Source organism: Henckelia pumila, chromosome 3, assembly GCF_033568475.1.
Source record: "Henckelia pumila isolate YLH828 chromosome 3, ASM3356847v2, whole genome shotgun sequence".
Lineage (NCBI taxonomy): Eukaryota > Viridiplantae > Streptophyta > Magnoliopsida > Lamiales > Gesneriaceae > Henckelia > Henckelia pumila.
In genome coordinates this window covers 151167043-151192395 of record NC_133122.1, presented here as the reverse complement: position 1 = coordinate 151192395, position 25353 = coordinate 151167043, and the positions used below count along the sequence as shown (strand labels likewise).

The window sequence follows — 25353 nt, the reverse complement described above, 5'->3', positions numbered from 1 at the left end:
AAAGCTCTAATTTTGACTTTAAAAAGTGCTTATTTAAGCACTTTTTTGGTCAACCAAACACCTTGTTAACAAAGTGCTTTTTTGGCCTGGCTTTTGAAACCAAACGGGGCCTTAATGTTAGTTAGGATGGATTTCGGGTTAACTGAATAATTGTGTCATTTGAAATCATTTTTATTTATATAACTAATATGTAAATTAATAACGTAAAGATTTAAAATTTGATCACTTATTTCATTGTTAACCATAAAACTATAATGAAAATTCATGCATTTGAAATCAATTCAACTTTCATGTTTCTATCGCTCCCATTCGAGACTCGAGACTTCACAATTAGAAGCAATTAAATTTTGATTAAGTCCAGTTTTGATTCTGGATGAAGAAACACTATGGCATGGCTTGTTCAACCAAAAACAACTGCAAAATATTCAAAAGGGTAATAAATTACGAAGACTCCATGCAAGGGATTTTCTTGAAAGCTTATACATTGTGGTGGTATTAGGTTGTCGATTAGTGGGATGGTCAAAAGGGATCAAATTTCTTTAAAAATACGTAGTTTGTCTTGTTTCGATTATCTTTTAATTTATTTGGGAAGGGAGGCGGAAGAAAATTCAATGAATATATATATGACTCAAGAAGCTCTTTTTAAACTCCTTAATTTTCACTTTCTATTGAGCTTCGGGGATGAATTCTTGAATTAGATAAATTAATACTCTGCCACAGTTTTTGGAATTCAAATCGTGTAATTTGCTATGCAACTTTGATAACATTTGAAAGAATATGTTGTGCACATGTCTTTTAAATTATTTCCTTATTGCATTCAATTTTCATATTTATATTTTTGTCTTTCTTAAAACATGTTTAAAATTGGTAATATCTGTTATATCTTGATTCGAAATATGTGATTTCTGATGATATATTGTTTCCATTCTTTGTAGGATCTTATTTATGGAAATATATTGAAGATCTATTTATAGGAGTGCTTGGACCGATCAGATTAGACAATCAAGAGAGAAGAGAGTGAAACGTAGAAGAGAAAAATACATAGAGAAATTACTGAAGAAATTCTAGAGTGTTGAAAATCTATCATTGAAGAATTTCTGAAGAGATACTACTGCTACGTTGTGTTGCCGAGTAGTGTTGGAAACACTGAAGAACACACGAGTGAAGTGTTGTTCAGAAAATATTTCTTTGATTTTTGTTTTTCGGTTTAGAACTTTCTATTGATTTATTATTCTAGTATTACTAGTTTTTAGGAAATCGTTTATTTTCTCAATCTGTTGAGAAAAGTAGTTTTTCATAAAACAATCGCTAATTGGTTTTTTTGTAAACTGATTTGTTTTTCTAGTGATTATTTCGTCATGAGGCATTGAACAAGTACTTAGTACTTGTGCATAAATATCTGTGTGTTATTTACTTTTACTGTTAGTTAATTATTCTGCTGCATAGTGTTATCGTGAAGTGTTGATAACACTGAAAGATAACACACACTCGAAAAGTTTTTTGGTATTTTTGTGATTTCATACTGTCCAAACCTTACAATTGGCGTCAGAGACATTCACTTGACGATACTAAGTGTGATTCTGTTTTTGTGTTTGACAGGACATCACAATGGAGATACCTTACTCAGGAACTGCTCAACGTCCTTCAATCTTGGATGGATCCAACTATTCTATCTGGAAAGTTAGGATGCGTGTCTACATCAAATCAATTGATGAAAAGGCATGGCAGCGTGTGCTACAAGGATGGAATCCACCAAGGAGAACTGTTGAAGATTTGTGCCATTGATGAATCAAAAGACACATCAATTCTGGGATTGGATAAATTGATGAGTTCACTTCGAACATATGAGTTAGAGATGAATTTTGGAAAAAAGGACAAAGGTAAGTCTATTGCACTTCAAGTTTCTAATGACTCATACGATGATTTTGTTGATTTGACACAGGGAGTCAACGAGTCTGACTTAGGAGATGATTCAATCGCCTTTCTTACCAAACAATTTGGTAACTACTTGAAGAGAATGAGAGATTATAAGAAACATGGTCAGAAACCCAAAGTTTTGAATGCTCCTGCAGTTGGAAAACCATTGAGGATATGCGAACCAGAACAGAATACCATCCCTTCAAAGAGTCAAAATCACTTTCAAAAAGAAGGAAAAACACTGAATATATCAAAGAAGTTTGAATCTGTGAAGTGTCATGAGTGCACAGGCTTTGGTCACTATGCTAATGAGTGCCCAACCAGACTTCGCAAAGGAATATGTGCTTCCCTAAGTGATGATGAAGATGAGGAAGGAACAGAACAAGGAGAAGAAGAGACTCACAATGCCCTTTCAGTTTTGGTGCTGCAGAAGAAACACAGTGTTATCACAGGTGTCACAACACTTGTTCACAATACTGACCAAAAGGTACTTTGTATGAATGCATCTGTTTCTGGAGACTCAAATCAGGAAGCTGGTGAAGTAGAACTTTCTTGGGATAATGCTCAGAAGATGCATGAAGAATTGTATAATGACTGGATATTAAGGAACAAGACAAATTCTGCTTTAACAAAGGAGAACAGTGAACTGAAAGCTTCAGTGGCTAGACTAGAAGTTGTTCTGAGCAAGAAGGATTTAGAACTAGGCAAGGTCAAAGAAGAGCTTGGAAGAGCCAATGCAACTCTCGCAAAATTTAATTCAAGCAAGACCAAGTTGGATTCAATTCTGATGATGGGAAAATATGATAGAGCTGGTCTAGGATTTCATAATAGCAAGTTTGAAGTTGGGGAGTCGTCACAAACTGTTTTTTTCAAAGAGAACATTAACTCTGCTAGTGTTCAAATTGCAATACCAAAGGAAAAATCAATTCCATTGAAGGCACAAGCTCCTGTTCAGAGGAAAAAGCAAAGGAAGTGTAGGTTTGTTTGTCATTACTATCACGAGCAAGGTCACATCAAGCCTTACTATTTCAAACTCAGGTATGAATATATGTACTGGAATTCCAGGCAAGAGCTGTCATCAGTGTTGCCAACACTGAACCAGAACACTGCCAGGAAGAAAAATTTTGAGAAAAAGGTTTGGGTACCAAAAGCTAAATCTAGTTGTAATGTCGTTTATACTTCCTTGAAAACTAATGTTGCAGGCCATTGGTACTTCGACAGTGGTAGTTCACGCCACATGACAGGATTAAAGAAGTATCTTTCTGACTATGTTGAACAGGATAAAGAAAAAGTGACATATGGAGGAGGAGCCAATGGAAAGATTGTTGGAAAAGGAACTTTGAATGTAGAAGGACTGCCTAAGCTTCACAATGTTCTACATGTTGAAGGATTAAATGCAAATCTTATTAGCATTAGTCAACTTTGTGATGATGATCTTTATGTTAAATTTGATAAGAATTTATGTCAAGTATTTGATAAGAGTAATTCGTGTGTTTTGACAGGGTCTAGATCATCGGACAACTGTTATCAACTTGGAGAGGAACTTGCTTGCAAATTCACCAAGGTTGATGAGTTGAATTTATGGCATCAAAATTTGGGACATGCCAACTTCAAAGCACTGAAGAAATTAAGCCAGTATGATAATGTACGGGGAATGCCAAATCTAACTTCTGGAGTTCCATATGTGTGTGGAGACTGTCAAAAAGATCTGAAGGGGAAAACAATTGAGGACAATATTGATGATCTGTTGAATACTGTTGCACCCCAGACGGATTCCAGTGTTGTCAATAGTGTTGTCCCACCTGAAAAATCACCCAGCACAACACTGAGTCCAACACTGAATATGAATGAACAGAGTACAGAAGAACAGATGATTTTGAAAATGAAATACAAGATGCTGGACATAATGTACCTAGCAAAATTCAGAAAAACCATCCTACTTCACAAATCATAGGAGATGCACAAGGAAGGATGCAGACCCGAAGAAAAGAAAAAGTTTATTATCGAAAGATGAGTGGGTTAGTGTGCATGACTTCCGCATACTCTCAGGTAAGACATTCTTGCTTTGTGTCTAGTATTGAACCAAAAAATGTTGGTGAGGCTTTAAAAGATGAGTTTTGGGTCAATGTTATGCATGATGAACTTGAACAATTTGTTAGGAATGATGTGTGGATCTTAGTTCCTCCACCTGATCATAGTAACATCATTGGAACAAAATGGATTTTTAAGAATAAAACTGATGAATCAGGAAATATTGTAAGGAACAAGGCTAGGTTGGTAGCTCAAGGGTATACACAAGTTGAGGGGGTGGACTTTGATGAAACCTTCACACCTGTAGCCCGAATAGAATCTGTGAGATTGTTATTGGCTATTGCATGTCACATAAAAATGAAACTTTTTCAAATGGATGTAAAAAGCGCATTTTTGAATGGAATTTTGAGTGAAGAAGTTTATGTAAGACAGCCTAAGGGATTCGAAGATCCACATCATCTTGATCTTGTTTATAAGTTGAAGAAAGCCTTATATGGATTGAAACAAGCACCTCGTACTTGGTATGGAAGGCTCACGGAGTATTTTCTTGACATTGGATTCAAAAGAGGTGAGGTAGATAAAACACTTTTTGTTCAAAAAGTACAAGGTAACATTCTTATCTGTCAAATCTATGTTGATGACATAATTTTCTGTGCTTCATCTCAAAAACTTGTAAATGATTCTGTTGAAAGCATGACTGCTACCTTTGAAATGAGCATGGTAGGTGAGTTGAACTACTCTCTAGGATTACAAGTAAAACAAATGAGTGATGAAATCTTTTTGTGTCAAAGAAAATATGCTAAGAATTTGGTGAAGAGGTTTTGTACTGATCATGTTAGACATATGAAAACACCAATGGGAACTAATGAAAAACTGTGCAAAGACAGTGTTGCTGACAGTGTTGACAATACTCTGTATAGAAGCATAATTGAAAGTCTGCTATATTTGAGTGCAAGTCGACCTGATATTATGTTCAGTGTGTGTTTGTGTGCCCGATATCAATCTGATCTTAAAGTCATACATATGAAAGCTGTAAAACGAACTTTGAAGTATGTTGCAGGCACTTTAGACTTAGGGTTATGGTACACTAAAAAAACCAATACTAATTTGGTAGGCTATAGTGATGCTGATTGGGCAGGAGATGTTGATGAGAGGAAAAGCACCACGGGTGGTTGTTTTTATTTGGGTAACAACTTGGTTTCATGGTATAGTAGAAAGCAGAACTGTGTGTCCCTTTCCACTGCTGAATCCGAATATATGGCAGCGGGAAGTTGTTGTTCTCAATTAATTTGGATGAATCAAATGCTACAAGACTATGGTCTTAAAAGTGAAACACCAATTGTGTACTGTGATAACTCAAGTGCTATAGATATATCAAAAAACCCAGTACAACACTTTCGAACTAAACACATTGACATAAGACATCACTTCATTCGAGATTTAGTTGAGAAGGACATGATCCATATGGAGTTTGTTGGGACCAATAACCAACTGGCCGATATTTTTACAAAAGCATTAAACTTCGAGAGATTCTCCAGTCTTGGGAAATCTCTCAACATGTGTTCTTTATAAGCTCTCACGGTTGTTGTCCTTAAGTGTTACCAACACTGACAGACAACACCAAACATGCATGTGTATTTTTAGGACTTTAGGCATACTGCATATTCATATTGTTCTATGTTTTGCACTGGTTGATAATACTGACTGACACTTTGTAGTTCTTCTGTCAAAGGTATTTTTAGAACACACTTGCCATAAAAATATGCTTTAAACCACGAAGTAGTTGAGGGATGTTCGTGTATTCCATGATCTTGTCCCATATGAAAAGTGGTTTTAAAAATTTAAAAAGCATGGTTTGATAAAATTTCAGTGACCAATGTCTTGAAAATCAAACTAAAATCGGAAGAAAATTGGAAAAAGCTACCTAAGAGAGTCCAATGAAGACCGTTCTTTTAGTGTGCAGGCTACGACTTCTGAATCAATATAAAAAGAAGAAAAACATGGCTCTGGAAGTGTGACAAATTCAAAATTATTTTGAAGACTACAGTGTTGTTGGAAAGTGTTGCCAATACTGGTGCTTAACACGTCTGCACACACTTTGCATGCATTATTTTTTATCTAATCTCATTACATTCTATATTAGACATAAATTAGGTCATGCATTTTGCATTTATTATGATCATATCGTGCTCAGGGTTAAAAGTTCAAAGACGAACAAAAATTGGAAAAATTGCCCAACTTGCTGAAAATTGAATTGGTTGTGATTAAATATGTTTCAGTGGCGTTAAAACTCGATGTGGTGTTATTTATTTTTGAAAAATATAGATATATTCTTAAGTGAGAGTTTTCAGGGTATCCTTAATTACTCAAATTTAATTTTCTTAATTAGAGAGATTTTTTACCCATTGAAGATTTGTTATCGTTAGGGGGAGATTCTTAGTCTGATATGAAAGATAGGGGCTTTTGATTTTTTTTTTTACCGTTTGAACCCCTTTTCTCTATATATTTCTAAGCAATGTAGAAATTGATTTTATCGTCTTCAATCTTTTTTAACTCTATCTGCAAAAATTCTTTGAAACCCTTAATTTCTAAATTTTTGGATAACGACAGGCAAAGCTTTTGATTCGCATGACATACGATCAGAGATGGGTTATAATGAGGAAGACAAGCCCTCGGAGGCACCTTTTGAAAATCCTATTCTCTCGCTTGTACATGTTGCCGTTCAACCTACACCATTGGCAGAAATTGCTCCAGGAGAACCCGGGAATGAAATCAACATTGAGAATCCTCCTGATTTTTTGGTGTTGAATCGTGTGTTTCCAACACAGCCAATAGCAAGAAAGTGAAAGCGCCAAGCGGGCTTCAACCCCGATTTTACTACCAATAAGAGATTTCGTGGTAAGGGGGAGACTTCACGTCCTATTTTGGATGATCAAGATTTCTCATCTGGAGATGATTCTGCGGATCAGAATTTTTAGGTGGTTGCTAGGACAAAAACCTCTGTTGCTGAAAAGGCCAAATCAAAGAAAGGAGATTCAGCTACTGGTGATGATTCAACTGATGAAGATTTTACTGATGTGGCTTCTACCGAGAAAGAGCCATCTAGTGCTGTTGTTGTTGATGATACCACGAAGACAACTACGGAGGCTCCAACTTCTACTGATGAGAAAATTTCACTAGCCACTTTCATGGCAAATATTCGGAAAACCAAGGCTAAACCAGTTGCACCTTCACAAGTTCCATCTGATGGCGATGAACCAGATGCTGAAATATTGCAAGATTTTGAGAATAACCGGCCCCAGGAGTCTGATAGTTCATCTTCTTCGAGTTCTGAGGAAGAAGATTATGAGGATGCTGCTTCTGATGGTTCTGGAAGTTATGAGGAACAAGCTACTGATGACAGTGTTGCCAACACTGATGACAACACTGCTGCTGAATCTGACTCTGATATTGATCCTGCTAAGGCATACAATATTCAGTTTTATTCAAAGGAATCTGCTGATGAATGGGAAGCTCTGTCTGAAAAAGACTGTTGGGAAGAAAGAAATATTGATGAAGTGTCCTTCGAAAAGCAAAACTTGATGACATTCTTGAAACAGCAGAATTTATTTTCTACAGTCACCACTGCCGGACCATTTTCAAGAAGAGCTGTGCTAGAATTTTACTGCAATCTGAACATAAAGACTGGAGATGAAGAATCATTTAAGTTTGGAAGAGTGTACATCCGGGGAAAGGTGTATGATTTTACTCATGTTCTGATCAATGAACACTTCAAAACTGCTGATGTAGATGATGATGCAGTTACTGAGAATATTGATCAAGTCACTAAAGTGATCACTGGAGGAATGGTTCTAAAATTTCCACTGCACCCAGACAGGTTGTCAGCTGCAAATCTTACTTCTTTCTTTTCTGTGTTTCACAAAATTGCGATCAGGAATTGGACACCATCTACCAATACAACAGTGGTAACTAAGCCACAAGCCCTTGCGCTGTTTGCCATTGGAACTCAAGCTCCTTTGGACTTTGGAAATTTGGTGTTTGAAAATATTATGACTTTTAGAGAATGTGGTTGGAAAACAACTAAGTTTCCGTTTTCTTCATTGATCTATGGTATGCTGGAATCTCAAGGCTTCACGAAAGAGGATGATGAAGAATTGATTGGAGGAGATGAGCTTATCAAGATCGCACCTGGTTTGCTGAAAGAAAATAGGAAGATTGATCTACCATGGACTAGTGTTGTACCCAGTGTTGCCAACACTGAGTCTGTTCCACCCATGACCATTCATAACACTGCTGTAATTATGTTGAATTCTACTGCAATTCGTGCTCAAATGGCTCATGCTGAACTGAAAATTGCACAAGCCAAAGCTGATCTCGAGTACTATGAAGCCTTACTGGCTGAGTACAGGACTAAACTTGGACTACCAGGGCCCTCTGGACAAAAAGGGGGAGTAGGATCAAGTGTTGATCAAGCTGACGATGAGGACGATGATTAGATGTTGATTAATCATAATTGGTTTTAGGATTTTTTTTTTCTTATCCTTATCTTTTATTTTTGTTATTTATTATTTTGCTATGAGTTAGTAATATTTTTCTGAGTTGATTAGGTTGTGCTCCTTATTACTCTCTGATATGATATTAAATTATTTGCTACTCTGATTTAGTAAGTGTTGAGAGTTGGTATTGCCAACACAACCGCACAACACTATGTTCTGAGATGATTAAATTCAGGGGAAGCTTTAGTTGCATAAGATAGGGGGAGTTATTTGCACTTGTGTGTGTGTTTTGTCCAGAAAGGCAAAAAGGGGGAGTTTGAAAGAACATGTTGTGCACATGTCTTTTAAATTATTTCATTATTGCATTCAATTTCCATATTTATAGTTTTGCCTTTCTTAGAACATGTTTTAAAATTGGTAATATATGTTATATCTTGATTCAAAATATGTGATTTCTGATGATATATTGTTTTCATTCTTTGTAGAAACTTATTTATGGAAATATATTGAAGATCTATTTATAGGAGTGCTTGGACCGATCAGATTAGACAATCAAGAGAAAAGAGAGTGAAACGTAGAAGAGCAAAATACATAGAGAAATTACTGAAGAAATTCTAGAGTGCTGAAGATCTATCATTGAAGAATTTATGAAGAGATACTACTGCTACGTTGTGTTGCCGAGTAGTGTTGGAAACACTGAAGAACACACGAGTGAAGTGTTGTTCAGAAAGTGTTTCTTTGATTTTTGTTTTTCGGTTTAGAACTTCCTATTGATTTATTATTCTAGTATTACTAGTTTTTAGGAAGTCGTTTATTTTCTCAATCTGTTGAGAAAAGTAGTTTTTCATAAAACAATCGCTAGTTGGTTTTTTTGTAAACTGATTTGTTTTTCTAGTGATTATTTCGTCATGAGGCATTGTACAAGTACTTAGTACTTGTACATAAATATCTGTGTTATTTACTTTTACTGTTAGTTAATTATTCTGCTGCATAGTGTTATCGTGAAGTGTTGACAATACTGAAAGATAACACACACTCGAAAAGTTTTTTGGTATTTTTGTGATTTCATATTGTCCAAACCTTACAACATTCATTGGATATTTTATTGTAATATTATTACATCACATTTAATATTTGGTATAAACACAATATTTGATGCAGCTAAAAAACGACATCACCGAAATTTGAGGAACTAGGTGGTCTGAGAGGAATCAAGAAAATGAATCTCATGCCTCTCACACACGCCGTCGGGAGTGTGTGACAATAACAATAGGACATGAAGTAATCTCCGAACTCACGGCTGCTATTTATTAATGTACACTGGTTAATTTTCGAACTAACGTAATAACTTACAAACCTCTCTAGTCAGATAAAAACCGCACTGAGCCAGCTCTGTGCGACAATTTCGCCCGAGAAATAAAAAATGTTGATATGGAAAATCAAACTCCTAACTATTTATCAAAAGCTTACATAATTCACCAAGTACTCAGACACTTGTTGGGACCAGTTGAGTAATATCTTGAATATATGAGAGCGTGAACTATTTATAAATTTTGAAGAATTTCACAAGCTGCAGGGATCTCTATGGCAAAATTAGATTTATTAGCAAGCTTTGACAAATGAATATCGATAAATAATTAATTAAATTGAATTGTGGTGTTATTGATATTCTTATATTAGCAGCACCAGTTAAACATCCAAGTTAATATGCCAGATATGCTTGTATTCCCTATATTAGTTGCTATAATTTTCATCAAGTACTTCGCTAATTCTTTTTTGTTTGTGAATGTGAACGGTGAATTTTGTAAAATAGCCGGCATTTGTAAATTTGTGGTCTAAACATACTCTCTCTGAGATATTTTGCTAACTTGAAATTTTATCTGAAAAGAAATTTCAGCCAAGACAAATTCTAGCTTCAAACAACTTAAAATAAACATAATTTGAAAATGGATTTGAAATCGGTACTTTAGGAAAATAAAACTTTAATTTTTTAAATATGAGATATTGTTTAAATTTTGGTTTTCTGTGTTGTCAAATTTTTGTTTTACTACGACGTCTTTCTTTTGTAGAGCAAATTTTAATCTTTTTCCAACATGACACTAATGTGTCATGCATGTGATGCTGATTTGTATGAAATCCTACCATGAAAATGACTTAATTACCAAAAATCACAAAAAAAAAATCATGACTTTGATTGAGATTTTGATAACATAAATGACTAAAACAATAAATAAGTAAATGTTATAAAAACAAAATTGCATTTTTCCAAACATATATACACACTGAAACACACACACACACATCTTATATTTATTTAACCTTTTTATGCTAATTAAGTGCAAAATATACGCGAGTATATGGACACGGTAATGGTTATTGTTTTGTAAGTATTGTGCAATTTTCTTTCATTATTATTTCGAATTAAAACTATCACCTTTCTCTAAATTAGGAAGGTTTTTCTTTTTCTTTGAGATTATATATATATATATATATATATATATATGTATGTATGTGTATGTGCGCGCGAGCGCACGAGCGCGTGTACTGCTGTGTACTCACATATACAAGGGCAGAGCTATGTATATCTCTACCCGGGCTTTAGTCCGGGTGGAAAAAAATTGAAATATTTTATATATGATTTTGAATAAATTTGGATTAATGTGTTATTAGTTCGGATAGCTCAATTAAAATATTAAAGCATTGAAGGACTTAAAATTTTAACGTGGATAAATTGATAATTCTGGCTCCGCCATTGCACATATATATTTATCTATATCATCAAGAACTCAAGATCAAATAAAATTAATCTTTTTTTTCAAACCGAAATTTAAATCAAAATCGAATCACGATATTCAGTTTTATTGACGTAAATTCGATTATGTTTTGATATTGAAAATTCATTCATCAAAATTGACGATTTGATCTAAAAAAAATTGAAAACTATCTTAACCAATTTGTGAATGATTCATAAATGCCAACCGACCAAATAATAATAATAATAATAATACAACAAAATAGAGTAAACAATTGAATGATAATGGACAAATGACTTGTCAAAGTCAACGCCACGTCACCGCTTACGGACCCGACATAAGAGTTGTTAGGTCAACAACTTTCCTTTCCCATCCCCTAGCTAGGTGCTATTCGAATTTTGAAATATTGGGTCGATCCACACATTTTATAATGTTATATATATATATATATATAAAATCCAATTTTTAAAAATTAAATTTGTTTTTTTTTCTAAAATTTAAATATTGAATTATATACATTTTTACCGCCAAATGATTTATTATTATTTTGGTTGTTACGATGACTGCAGAGACAAATCCAGAAATTAGAGTTGAAGTGGACTTGAACTTAATCAATAAATTATATATTACAAAAAAAATCATTACATTGTATAACTCACAAAAAAATAGAAAAATTATGTTTTTGGTCCTATATGTTTGTCTTTAGGATTTTAATCTTCTATGTTGTCAAATTTTAATTTTAGTCTGATATCTTTGTTTTGTTTTGTTTTTTTTTTTTTTTTGCAATTTTCATATTTCTTCCGACTTGGTTTTGACATGAAAACAATGTAGTACTGATATGACACTGGAGTGTATAGCGTCACATTAGCACTTTCAATAAAAAATACTAGAATTATCAAAAAAAATTACGTGACTAAAACTGAAATTTGATAACGTAGAGAATCAAAATAATAAAATGACAAATTTGCAGGAAAAAAATACAATTTTCCTCCAAAAAAATGAAGTTGTGCACTAGAATTAAGAAGATGAGCTAGGTTTCCGATGTCAAAAGTAAGTTTTATTGGACTAAGTAAAACAAATGTATAATAGCAAAAATAGTCCTGTAAGTTTGTTTGTTTTGTGATTTGGTCCTGTAAGTATTCAATTTTGGGTTTTGGTCCTATAAGTTTAATGATATTTTGGTTTTTAGTCTTTTTTTCATTTAAACAATGTTTTTAATTAATAACCGGACCGATAATCAAACCGATCTAACTTTAAAAAACGGTCCAACTCATTGAAATGTTTTTACCGGACGGTCGAATCGAAAAACCGTTTATATAATATAATATAATTATTAATTAATAATATATTTTAAATATAAAAACCTAAAAAATTTATATAAATAGAAAAATATATATTTATCGTATTTTAAAAACTAAATAACTATATAAATATATTCAAAAAAAATATAAACTCTAATATTAATAAAAAATATTTTTAACGAATAAAAAATTTCAAATATTCATATATATATATATAATAAAATATTAAATTAAGGTTTTAAAATAAAAAAAAACTAATTTTTCAAAAAAAATCAAAAAACTAATTTTCTGGTTCTTGACCAGTTATGCCGGTTCAACTGTTAAAACGATTTTTGAGAGTGTTTCAGATCAAATCAGTGACTGGTTCCAAATCGAACCGGTTAAACCGATCGGTATAGTTCGATTTTGAAAACATAACATTTAATTGTTGATGCCACAATAGACACATCATCATTTCTCAATGTCACTTAAGCATTTTTAGCTGTCGCGTCGGCATTTTATGATGTCACGTCAACACTCTATGAAAAAATGACAAAAAACCAATTATAACTTAACTTATAGGACCAGAACCCAAAATTAAATACTTACAGGACCAAAACACAAAATATGCAAACTTACAGGATCATTTTGACTATATTTCCTAAAAAAATTATATATTTGATAAAAAAAAATTTGGGTAGGCTAGAGCCTAAAACTGGCCTAAACTAGATCCGTCCTTCACGATGAGAAGCATAAATGATGGTAAGCATAGATCTGATTACATTGATCTAACTTATCATGTGGCAATATCGTGACTTTTATATTACGATCTCTTTTCGTTCCAAGATGGATATTTGTTTTACGATTTGGTATTTTTATTTTTGAAAAGAATATACCAAAATTATTTGTATAGATGGCTTGTTCTATAAAATTATGGGTCGATTAATCAAATAATATAAATTCAATATTTAATTTGTACCGTGATCAGGAACGCCAGAGATGAAATGGCGTGGACAAGTGTGAGTTAATTAATTTCTCAACAAATGGCACATTATTGCCTAATGAAGAAATTAAATGGACATTTGGCAGTAGTTAATTGGGACTACGTATGTATTACATTGTGTCGACAAATATCATTCGTTGCTGTAGAAGAGTCAACATTCGACGGCGGCCGTTGGATCGGATGAATGGACGGTTGGTGTCGTTATATCGAGGAGTAATGCATACGACTATACGAGTCAATAAAGGCTTTCGGGTTTTAATGAATGAATTATATATAGAGAGGAAAAAAAAAGTCTCGAAAACGATTGGTGTTTCAAATATAATAAATTTTAAAAACTTTAAGAAAGTTGACTGTACAAAAATAATATTTTGTTGATCTATAATATTTTTCAAATCTACACAAATAATACATCCATCCATCGGAAATGATTTGTAGATGCTAATGGAATTGTTACTTCCGTTATTTTAATGTGTAATTTTTTAAATATAAATTATGATGAGTAACTTGAGTTAGATTAATAATTTTAATTCAGGTATGTTGCGTATTTGAAAAATTAGAAATTTTTATTATTTTATGAAATATCATTATCATTAAATAAATAAAAAATTTACTGGAGATATTAATATTTTAATATCTCAGTTGTTATTAAACATTAGGGCTGAATAGTGGAGAAGTCTTTTTCTTAATTTCAGAACTACCCTTTAATATATGTAACTATTACAAATTAATAATTTAATTACTCTATTTTTTTTTGAAACAATTACTCTATTTAATTTTTTAGAATATCATAATTAAATCGAAACTTTCTAAATAAAATATGTGCAAATATAGTATATATATTACACATCGTGTATGTTCCTGAAATCAGAATTATTTAGCATGTCTCTCAAGTCTCAACCTTAATGATGCATGCAATACAAATCATGAATACAAAGATTAAAAATGACAGCAAGAAATTAATGTTTGCCAATGTTTAACAAATTAAAGTTTATTAATTAATAAAATATAAATTTCACATTTTAAATTTAAAAAACGAAAAATTAATTAGTGAGGAGATGGAGGGTTTCGTTTCTCAAGTCTTGACTCTTGCCTTCGCATGATGCGATACAAATCATGTGTACAAAAATTAGAAATGACAGCAAGAAAATTTTTGCAATGTTTCACAAAAATTTCTTAATAAAATTATAAAATTCACATGTTAAATTTGGAAAACAAAAAATTAGTGAGGGAGGTTTGTTTCAAAAGTCTTTCCCTCTCATCTTTAATTGTATACTAGTAAATATATGCATGTACACGCTGTGGGCGCATAAATTAAATTTTTATCTAAAATGTAGCATTATATTTGTACACAATAAATTTCTATATGAAATGTAATAAGATTAAAGTGATTTTTATTAAATATTATTTTTTAATTACTAATTTATTTCTCTTGTATTGTTTAAAAAAGGAGTTTTTTATATTTAATTTAAAAAAGTAATTTGAACCAAGGGCATTTGCGAATATACTACAAACGCCCCTGCTAATAGCGGACGTTGGAATTTAAAATTCCAGCATCCGCTACTTTGATCAGTGGACGCTGCCACATAATCAGCGTTCGATGCTCAAACATGGGGGACTATAAGTCCCCCATGTGCATTACTTTTTTTTAAAAAATTAATTATTTAATTAATAATATTTTATAAAAATAGTATTTATTTAGTATTAATATAATAATTTTTTTCCAAAAATATAAAGTTTAATTTTAATTTTTGAATTTGATGACTACGTTGAAAAATTTAAAAAAAAAAGCAAAAAAAAAAAAATACAGTTAAAAAAATTAAATTGATCAAATAAATTTTTTTTTATCAAATATATTTATAAAAACATTAGTTAACTTAAATAACATATTTTCATTAAATTTATTTTATATTATATTTTTAAAATATAAATTTTATTTTTAATTTAAATTTTAAGTTAGCATAGTCATATATTTATTTTGATTCGTTTGGATTTGTGAAGATTTCTCTGTTCTCTGGATAAATCTAGAAGAGTTAATTTAGATTTATTCGGACCGAATTGATGCAAAAATGCTAGGTTTTTGTCCTTGAATACTATCTATATATAGTCATTTTTACATCAATTTGGTCTGAATAGATCTGAATTAACTTTTTTAAGTTTATCCAGAGAACCGAGGAACCTCCACAAATCCAAATAAATTAAAATAAATATATGACTATGCTAACTAAAATTTAAGTTAAAAATAAAATTTATATTTAAAAAATATAATATAAAATAAATTTAATAAAAATGTGTTATTTAGGTTAACTAATGTTTTTTTAAATATATATGATCAAAATAAATTTATTTGATCAATCTAATTTTTTTAACTGTAAATTTTTTTAGTTTTTTTAAAAAATTTCAACATGGTCATCAAATTTGAAAATTAAAATTAAAATTTAGATTTTTGAGAAAAAAAATTATCATACTAATACTAAATAAATAATAATTTTATAAAATATTTTTAATTACATAATTAATTTTTAAAAAAATTTCCTCTAAAAAAAATTGTTAACTAATGTTTTTATAAATATAGCTGATCAAAATAAATTTATTTAATAAATCTAATTTTTTTAACTATAATTTTTTTTTTGTTTTTTTTAAAAAAATTTAACATAGTTATCAAATTTAAAAATTAAAATTAAAATTTAGATTTTTTGGAAAAATTATTATACTAATACTAAATAAATACTATTTTTATAAAATATTATTAATTAAATAATTAATTTTTTTTTAAAAAAAAAAGAAATGAACATGGGGGACTCGGAAGTCCCCAAGTTTGAGCAGCGGACGCTGAAATTTAAAATTTCAGCGTCCGCTGTTTGCAGACGCGTTTTGCAATATATTTGCAAATGCCCCTGATTCAAATTACTTTTGTAATTAAATTTTTTTTTTAAATTAAATATGAAAAAACCCTTTAAAAAAGTCATGGTAGTTATAGGGTAATTGGAGAAAAAAAATTTATGGTATGACATACCAAAAATATTATTAATCATGCATCAACCTTATAAGGCTATGTTTGGTAGCATTATTAATAATTCATGTATAAATTTATTATCTTTAATCTCACGTTCTTCTTATCATATTATTTATCCATCTATTAATTATAATTTTACATCAATCAAATCATTAATTATTTATCATACATCAATCAAATCATTTAATTTAAATTACTATATTATCCCTTATAAATAATATGTTCTTATATTTTATTTATTATTTAAAAGGATAAAATGGAAATTTATAATTTTTTTATAAAATTTAATCAATCAAATCAAATCAACTATAATCTATCAATCAAATCAAATATTATATCCACTATCATTTCTTATTTATTTTTTATTACAATACATTACTTATTTATATATTATTTATCTAATCACCCGTACCAAACATATTGAATTTAAATTACTATATTACCCTTATAAATAATATTATTCATATTTTATTTATTCTCAACAGTACAAAATAGTAATTTATATTTTTAATATAAAATTCAATTAATCAAATCAAATAAACTATAATCTATCAATCAAATCAAATACTATATTAACTATCATTTTCTAGTTATTTCATATTACATTATATTACTTATCCAAATATTATTTATTCTATCCTCGAACCAAACGGTGCCTTAGATAGATATCTACTATTGAAAGGAGAACGCACGATGTGTATTTAATCTTATGATACATGTATATTTTAATTAATAATACTTTTGGATATTCACTCTTTTCTTTTTACCAATATAAATTTAATTTGAATAATCAGGTTGGACACTGAGGAATAGTTTGGGATTCCATTTAATTAATTAATTAATTAGCATTATAAGAACGAACTCTGCATATGTCAACAATATTTCATGCTTATGTCACGAACTATGGGCAGTACTTGTATTTTTGTGACCCCTAGTGTAGCCTAGCTATCAGAATTAATTAGACTTCTAGAAAACACTGATAATTTAAACCAAGTCAATTCAAATATACCCAAATAATATTTAATTTATATAATTTATTATTTTGAGAGAGATAACACGCGTATTCAAGCATTCACGAGCTTCGCTAATATCGAACTATATGACAAAAACAATAATAAAATCTACAGACCTAAGTCAATCCAATTCTGTATACCTAACGTGCTACATTATTATATTTCATTTCATATAATATAAAAATCAATATAATAATCTTCTGATAATACTTTTTTGACTTCTCTATCTAATATCCACTTCAAATTTGAAATATCGATTTATATATTATATACACAATAGAGACGATCGAGGAGCATAAACCAAATAAAATACATATTATGTTAAGAGAATAACTTGACATAGAGATTGATCGATAGTCTAGTAAATATTTTTCATTCATCAGATTGATTTCACATATTTCGATATAGAATTTATGGGGAGAAGTAATTTTTTTCATTAATGCAATGAAAAACAATCGTACATAATTAAATAATGTTGAAATGCAATAATTCTACATATTTCTTATTAAAAAATCCATTGACATGTGTTGTTAAAACTATCATACGGTTTCAAATTTCCTCGATTTAATTTTCGATGAGCCAATAGTCACTCATGTGAAATAGGGTTCTCTTCGGGACAATCCTTTTATATCATACGGTTTAATATTTGAAACCGTATGCACCTCAGTATACTAAGATTGAATTTAAAATAGAGATAAAAGTAAAAAAATTAGATCTCCTGCAATCCCACGCAGCACGGCGATGTGCACAGCACCGATCCTGAAAGATAGCCACAAATTGTAGTCATAGGTCATAACAAAGACCAAATTTAATGTCTTGCATGGTACTCCAACAACGTCCATATATAATATGTCATCAGCTTTAATAAATTGATCAAAACTAATCACAATTCTTTGAATTAAAATAATAATAATAATAATAAGAATAGTGAAGGATATAATGTTGAAGCAGTCTTACCTACTCAAGGAGTGCCTATATGATAGTCTCGGAGCATCTACTTTAGGAAATTGTGAAATTAATAGTAAAAGGAATTAGCTATACCTTAATTTGGGCCAACACAGCTTCAATTATTTGCCTTTCTCCGGTCGAGCAAACCACCCAAGGGAATTTCCATTTCCCAATTCATATATATGCATACTTACAAATGGAACATTAATTACTAAGGTGTTATAGATCAAACATATATACACGATGAATATAAGAGAACAATATGTGTCGTTAAAAACAAAATCAGAAGAGAGAAGTAAAACATGAACATGGGGTGTCATGATATTTCATCTACAACACACATTTGACTGGAGCATAAGATTGGATCGAGTTCATGCATGTTGGAACCAATTTTATTTCATTCAATAGTTTGCGACTCATCCATTAAATTATATATATGTGTATATATCGCTATGTACCTATACTAGCAAACCAAAGAATGTCAAGTTGGAGTGATAGGGGTCATAACTTGACAAATTCAACGTTAATCTCGGCAAAAGGTAACTGTGAATGACGTCAAGCCTAACATGACCCGAACTCAGATGAGTCAAATCCAAATTTGAATTTTAAATCATACTTAAATTCGAAATTATATGTCAAATATATAATTCGAAATTATATGTCTATCACAAAAACTTTATTTCAAACCGTTTGAACGAGATCCACCAACACCTTATACCAAAAACCTAATTTATTTAAGTGTGGAGTTAATCGGTAAAGAAATATCTTCGTCCATACAAGATCCACAATATGTAAAGATTTTCTGTCGATTTTTAGATCAATTTTGGATAATTAAATCAAATGATATTTTACCCTTATAGTACCAAGATCTTATTAAAGGGGTCAGAAAGTTGAACATCAACATCCCTATTTACTTTTTGTTTGGGATTTAAATAGATGGATGAATGTGAAGTGTGAACCATGCACAACTAGGGATGGCAAATTTTACAAAAATTCCAATCTGTCCCGATCCCCGATCCGTTCTCGTCCCGAATTTTTTTCGTTCCGAACTTTTCCCGACCCGAGTGATCGGGATTTTTTCCGACCTGATCAATTTCGAGATCGAGATAGGCAACTCTTCTCGATGGGATTCCCGACCCGACCCGAATATAAAAATAATATTTTTTTAATAATATTTTTTAATTAAAAAAATAATTTTTTTAATTTTATGTTTTAATATTAATGTTTTATAATTATATACCATATAATTTTTTTTATATTTTTTTTTTAAATATTAACATTGAGTTATAAATTTTTATTTTTGTTTTTTAATTATTATGAATAATTATATATATTTTTTTTTAATCAAGTAATTGTTAGTTTATTTGTAATTTACTAAAAAAATGTTTTAGTTTTTTAATGGTTATATATAGAAATTTTAATTTATTTGTAATGTATTAAAAAATTGTTTGATTTTTTTCATAATTTTTTTTTAAAAAATATTTACATAGATTTTTTTTTAAAAAAAATTATTCGAAAATACCTTCTCCCGACCCCGACCCGACAAAATCCCGAATGTTCGAGATTCCGAATATTCGGATCCCGACACTTCTCGAGTACGGGATTGAGAGAAAAAAAAATCTCAATTTCTATCGAAAAGGGAATCGGGTAAGAAGGTTACGGACGGATCCCGACCCGATTCCACCCCGATGCACAACACCCTAATTAACCAAACATATACGATTTTACTAAATATATTCATTCTATAACTTGATATTTGTGGCTGAGACTGTAACAGAATTTTTAGGCCGTTAATAGTTAGCTAGCCATACATATATATTTAATTATTAGTTTCTTTAAATCATACTCTCGTCAAACGTATTTTATTTCAAGATGCTTAAATATAAGTAAAATTTTTAAAGAAATATGTGACCTTTCTCCCCCGGAATGTGACAGAAAATCCGATTATTTAAAAATGCGAAAAATCTTCATCAAATCAAATACTATAATATAATATATTGATGAAAAAAAAAAGAAAAAGAAATAACAGCGTTACATTCTTAACACGCCATTTAGCCATTTACCCCCACTAGTATTAACAGATCTTCCCGTTTTACCCTTCACCTTAAAAAAGTGCATTGAATTAAAAGAAAAAAAAAAAGAAACTAAATTACACAACTTTCCACGACTCCAGAGTCGGGAACCCGCAGAAAGAGTCGAAGTCAAGCCCAGTCCCGGCCGCTGCTCCGCCGTCAATCGTCGTCGGCGGCGGAGCCAGATGGGACACCAGAGGCCCACCGGCGCCGTCTAGGATGAAGGCCGACGGGTCAATAGCGGTAAAGTCCATACCCGGCTGAAGTCGGCTCACGAGCCTGTGAGGCTCAGGCTTCAGCACCGGCGGGAAAGGGAGGTGCCCGTTTAAGCCTCCGAAATTGACGCCGGTAACCTGCTGCACCATCTGCCTGAAATTCGAGGGATCCGCCGTGATGAACGTCGTGGTGGCCCGCTTCGACGCGCGTGGCTTCCGCTTCGTGACCCTTCCCGTGGGAGCCATGCTCCGGCGCTGCTTGGTGGGGAGAGCCTCGTTCTCCGAGCCTCCGGAGACCGTCGGAGTGGTGACGGGCGTGGTGTCGGGAATGGCGAAGAGAGACTCCACCATTTCAGCAGGGAACAACTCGTCGCTGTAGGGAGATTCGAAGGACTTCTGCAGAGCTATAGTGAGTGTCTCATTTTCCTTGGCAAACAAGTCCGAAATCCAAGCGTCACCCATCGCCGGCCGTATCTGCCATAGCTGCTCCATCACTAAATCGAAGAAAACCCACAAATTTCCAGAGACTCTGAAGGTGAAATCAGGACATGGGACGAAGAAATCGAGCCGAAAATGCAAACAGAAGAAGCGGTGAATGGGGAAGAAACGATGGGGGCAGAGGGTGCATAAATAAGGCGGTGGTGGGGACTGTGGGGGTGGAAGAAACCGCGTAATTTGGAACACGTGGCGAGCTGACATGTACGGAGAACTTAACCAAACCATGGTTAAATTTCATTTGACTGTGGACTCCACTGTGTAATAAATGATCACTGCTAATTTTGCTTCGTCGCTCGGCTTGGCCTTTACTCCAAGCCGAATCATTCATCTTAGTTTTAGTTTTGGTTTTGATTTTGGTTTTTACTTAATTACCGTTAGGCTTAAATTATTATTATTATTTTTTTACTTTGCTCGTGCTTAATAATTGAGCCAGGTAGCAATCAAGTGACGAGGGAAGTGAGGGTTTTTACGTTATTAATTTAATTTAAAATAAAAAACAAGAAATGATACAATAATAATATCAGTATCACCACTCGCCCCGTCATTTACGCTGCTTGTTCTCTTATCCCAAATTCTCTTTCCTGTTTTTTTTTTTAATTTTATTTATGTTTCTAGATTGACAGTAATATTTACTGAACCATGTATCGTTTTTGTTGGTAAAAACTAAAACAATATATGTCAGGCAAATCTTATATAACAATCTCATCTAAAAAAACTTGTGTGTTTGGATCTTTAGGTGTATTACACATAAGGACGATGTTTCTTTTCAATTAATAAAAAAAATATGTAGAAGAGGATATGTGGAGAATAAGTAATGGGCATGATGGTTATCCTAAGTCCCAACAATGTGATCTTAAATTGCAGTAAATGTGGTCGATGATGTGTAGCTAATCTAACATCATGATCTTAAAAATAGAACAAATTTTTGAATTCAAGACATAATTATAACAAAACAATTTTCCTCCAACCAAAAAAAAAAAAAAATTACAGTAAGCGGGAGCCAATTAGGCCTAGGCTGGCACAATGCACCGTGTGATGTCCCTATTCTATATGATGTCACTCCATTATTTTAATCTATCCCTTCTGCTTTGGGTCCCAAAGAATCTTGTACTATTATTATTGTTATTATATTTTTTATCCCAATGAATGTTCACTTCACTTTTTGCCTTAAAACACACACATATTCCCCCCTCTTCTTCACGTAATAAAGAAAATTTCACGTGGAATTGGTCATTTTAAAAAAAATATAGGTTTCTATTATTTTTATACAAATATATCAATTCGGGTAATGTTCATCTCAAAAAATTAACCAATTGTTAAGAGTTTTTGTGTTTAAAAGATAATTATCTAAAAAAAAGATAATTATCATGGCGTGTATGTATAAAATTTATTTTCTAGTTTAAACTAAATTTATTTATTATGGCGTGTATGTATAAAATTTAGACACAGGGCTTTAAGAGTAAAGACAAAGCCTTGCTTTCTAGAAGGGTGGCAAAAACGGTAATTAACATTTCGAAAGATAAAGCAAAATGAAGGCGCAATTGGTGACATCACAGTGACTGATTATGACGACATTATGACGTCAGGAGAAGGATATAGCTGGGCTGGATACTTACACCGAAAGCTGTTTAGTATCCCAATACACGGACAGTCTTGTAGCCGAAGATTGTTTCGCTCGGCTCAGCCGGCTTACACTCCCGTTTTTCAAGCGAATTTCTTATTAATCGGACTTCTTTATGTTAATTTAATTTTAAATGATAATTTTATTTTTTGCCGTACCAAATACCCAATTTTATAAGGTTTTCGCTTTGGGACGATGACTTAAGTTCGAAATTTAAGATTAATAAATTATTTTTTTTTAACTAAAAAAAGTTATATTGCAATTTTTTTTTTCTAAACCATAATTATGTTTCATAAACATGCTTACATAGTCTCATAAATTTACTTTAACCCTAATTCTCGATTTTGTCCCTCTAATTTCGTGTGTCTCTTTTATATCCCTTAATTTTTACATGATTTTTCATAATCATCTTTCTCATTGTCTTTGACATAAAAAAACAGGTAGAATTATCAATGAATAGCACGTTTAGTCGATCCATCCCCAAAATTTAACAGTGCACTCGTACAACAATCGAAGTCCTAATCTCGTCATGCATGCCTTTCCTACGAAATTCCTCTCAAAAGCAGATGATCATACCTTCATCTCGATGTCCCAGGCAGAGATCGATGTAGGAAATTCTGAGGAAAGATAAGATGCAAATTAGGGCTAAGGTGGTTGCATAATTTTATTGGAATTACGGACTTAATTTTCACATGACAAGTTCGTCGGTTATTAACCGTTAGAATTCATAGGAAGGACATTTTTAGGTCACAATGTACAATTTGAGACATGCGAAAATAAATTGACAAAATTGAAAATGAAAAAAACGTTGTATGTAGTTTGTTAATAAAACAGGCAGTGTTGTGCTTGGTGTTACAACACCAGAGACAATACAGTGCAGCGAAAATAAAAGCGTAAATAAATAAAACAAACAAATAATTTTGCACGAGTAAAGAATACTCGTGTGGGTGCCTTAGGGCTAAATATCACTAGAAACTAGTATATCAGACTTACAAACCAATACTAATGATTTTACGAAAAATAAATAAATCATAAACTTCTCAACAAGTTGAGAAATCAAACTTGCATCCTAAATAATCAGAGTATAAAATATATATATGCAACTCTCGTAAGCCTAAATTTGAAGAGACAGAAAAGGTCTTCGAACTACACTAAGCAATAAGTGTTGTCTCCGATGTCTTCAACACCAATGACAACACTGGGACAAGCAATAACGATGATTGCAAAATCGTCTTCAGAAACCTTCAACTCTTCGACCGGAATTCTTCAAGGAATGCTATGTGAGTTGTCGTCTGAATCTCTCTCTGACTTGTGCGTGGAAATCCTCTTTTTATAGATTTGAATCCAAAGCTTATTGATTTCCATAAATAGAGCCCTACAAGCATAAGCAACAATTATAAGCAGGAATACAACTCTATCAAGCATATCAAATTATATCTTGGTAATATTTCATAAACGTATATTTATAATATTCCTAATCAAGATATATTTTGATCAAGACAAATATATATCCTATAAATTTTGAATTATTAATAGAATATTTACCAAATCTTCTAACTTGTTTAGAAAGTAAAATCAGACATAGCCATAGATATCCACAAAAATGTAATTATAATATGAAATTTCTAAATATATAATATAACATTTAATTAAATTGAACTAGACTTGCAATTTTGTTATTCACAATTTCTTTTGTAGGTCACTACACTTAGAAAGAGCGAACTTCAGATATAATATGAAAGGATCGGTGTAGTATTTTGAATGGGATTGAATAAACATTCACAATTATTTTTTCTTCAAAACATAATTCAGTCGGGTTAGCAATCAAACTCTAATATTATCTAATCTCAATGTCAGTTGAGCTAACAACATATGTAAGGAGATAAGTGTAACTGACAGATAGAGCTGTCAAAGTATGTTGGGTCAGCTGGGTTGACCCGCCCGCCCCGCTATATAGGTCGATTGGGTTGACAAATTTCCAACCAGTTTAAATAGTGGGCCGGCCCATTGCGCCCCGCCAAATGGTGGGGTGGGGTGGGTTGCAGGCCAACCCGCCCCAACCCGCCAAATATAACTAAAAATTGGCAGGTTAGCCCGCCCGTATCGCAAAACATGCAGGTTGGATTGATAATTTTTCAATCAGCCTAAATAACGGGCCGGCCCGCCCCCGCCAACTGACGGGTTTTAGTGGGTTGCGGGTTGGCCCGTCCTATCACCCCGTTTTGACAGCTCTACTGGCAGATTAGAACGAATGTAAATTGGCTTTTAAAAGTAGAACTGAAAGTAAATGGAAACAAATTTGTTTATGGATGTTCGGAGAATGTAAAATCTCATTCGACACCCGTTCTTTCACACAAGAAATATTTTCACTAGAATATTTTGAATTTTACAACCCTTTGCAAAATCTTAGTTCAATTTGGACTGAAAATCCTAGTACACTCAACTTAATGAAAATAATACTCAAACTGCTTCGAATACAATGATTTACGAGGT

General features: G+C 32.0%; 1 protein-coding gene across 1 annotated transcript; it reads right to left on the bottom strand.

The window, feature by feature from the left end:
• Positions 1–20444: 20444 nt before the first annotated feature.
• On the bottom strand, positions 20445–21479 carry LOC140892236 (calmodulin-binding protein 25). The gene has a single exon (XM_073301054.1). It carries the CDS (start codon positions 21462–21464, stop codon positions 20604–20606), a length of 861 nt encoding a protein of 286 aa, XP_073157155.1. The 5' UTR covers positions 21465–21479; the 3' UTR covers positions 20445–20603.
• Positions 21480–25353: the final 3874 nt, after the last annotated feature.

What these genes read in the sequence shown, in the direction of transcription:
- LOC140892236 (XM_073301054.1), bottom strand. Translation starts at nt 21,464, where the DNA reads ATGGTTTGGTTAAGTTCTCCGTACATGTCAGCTCGCCACGTGTTCCAA.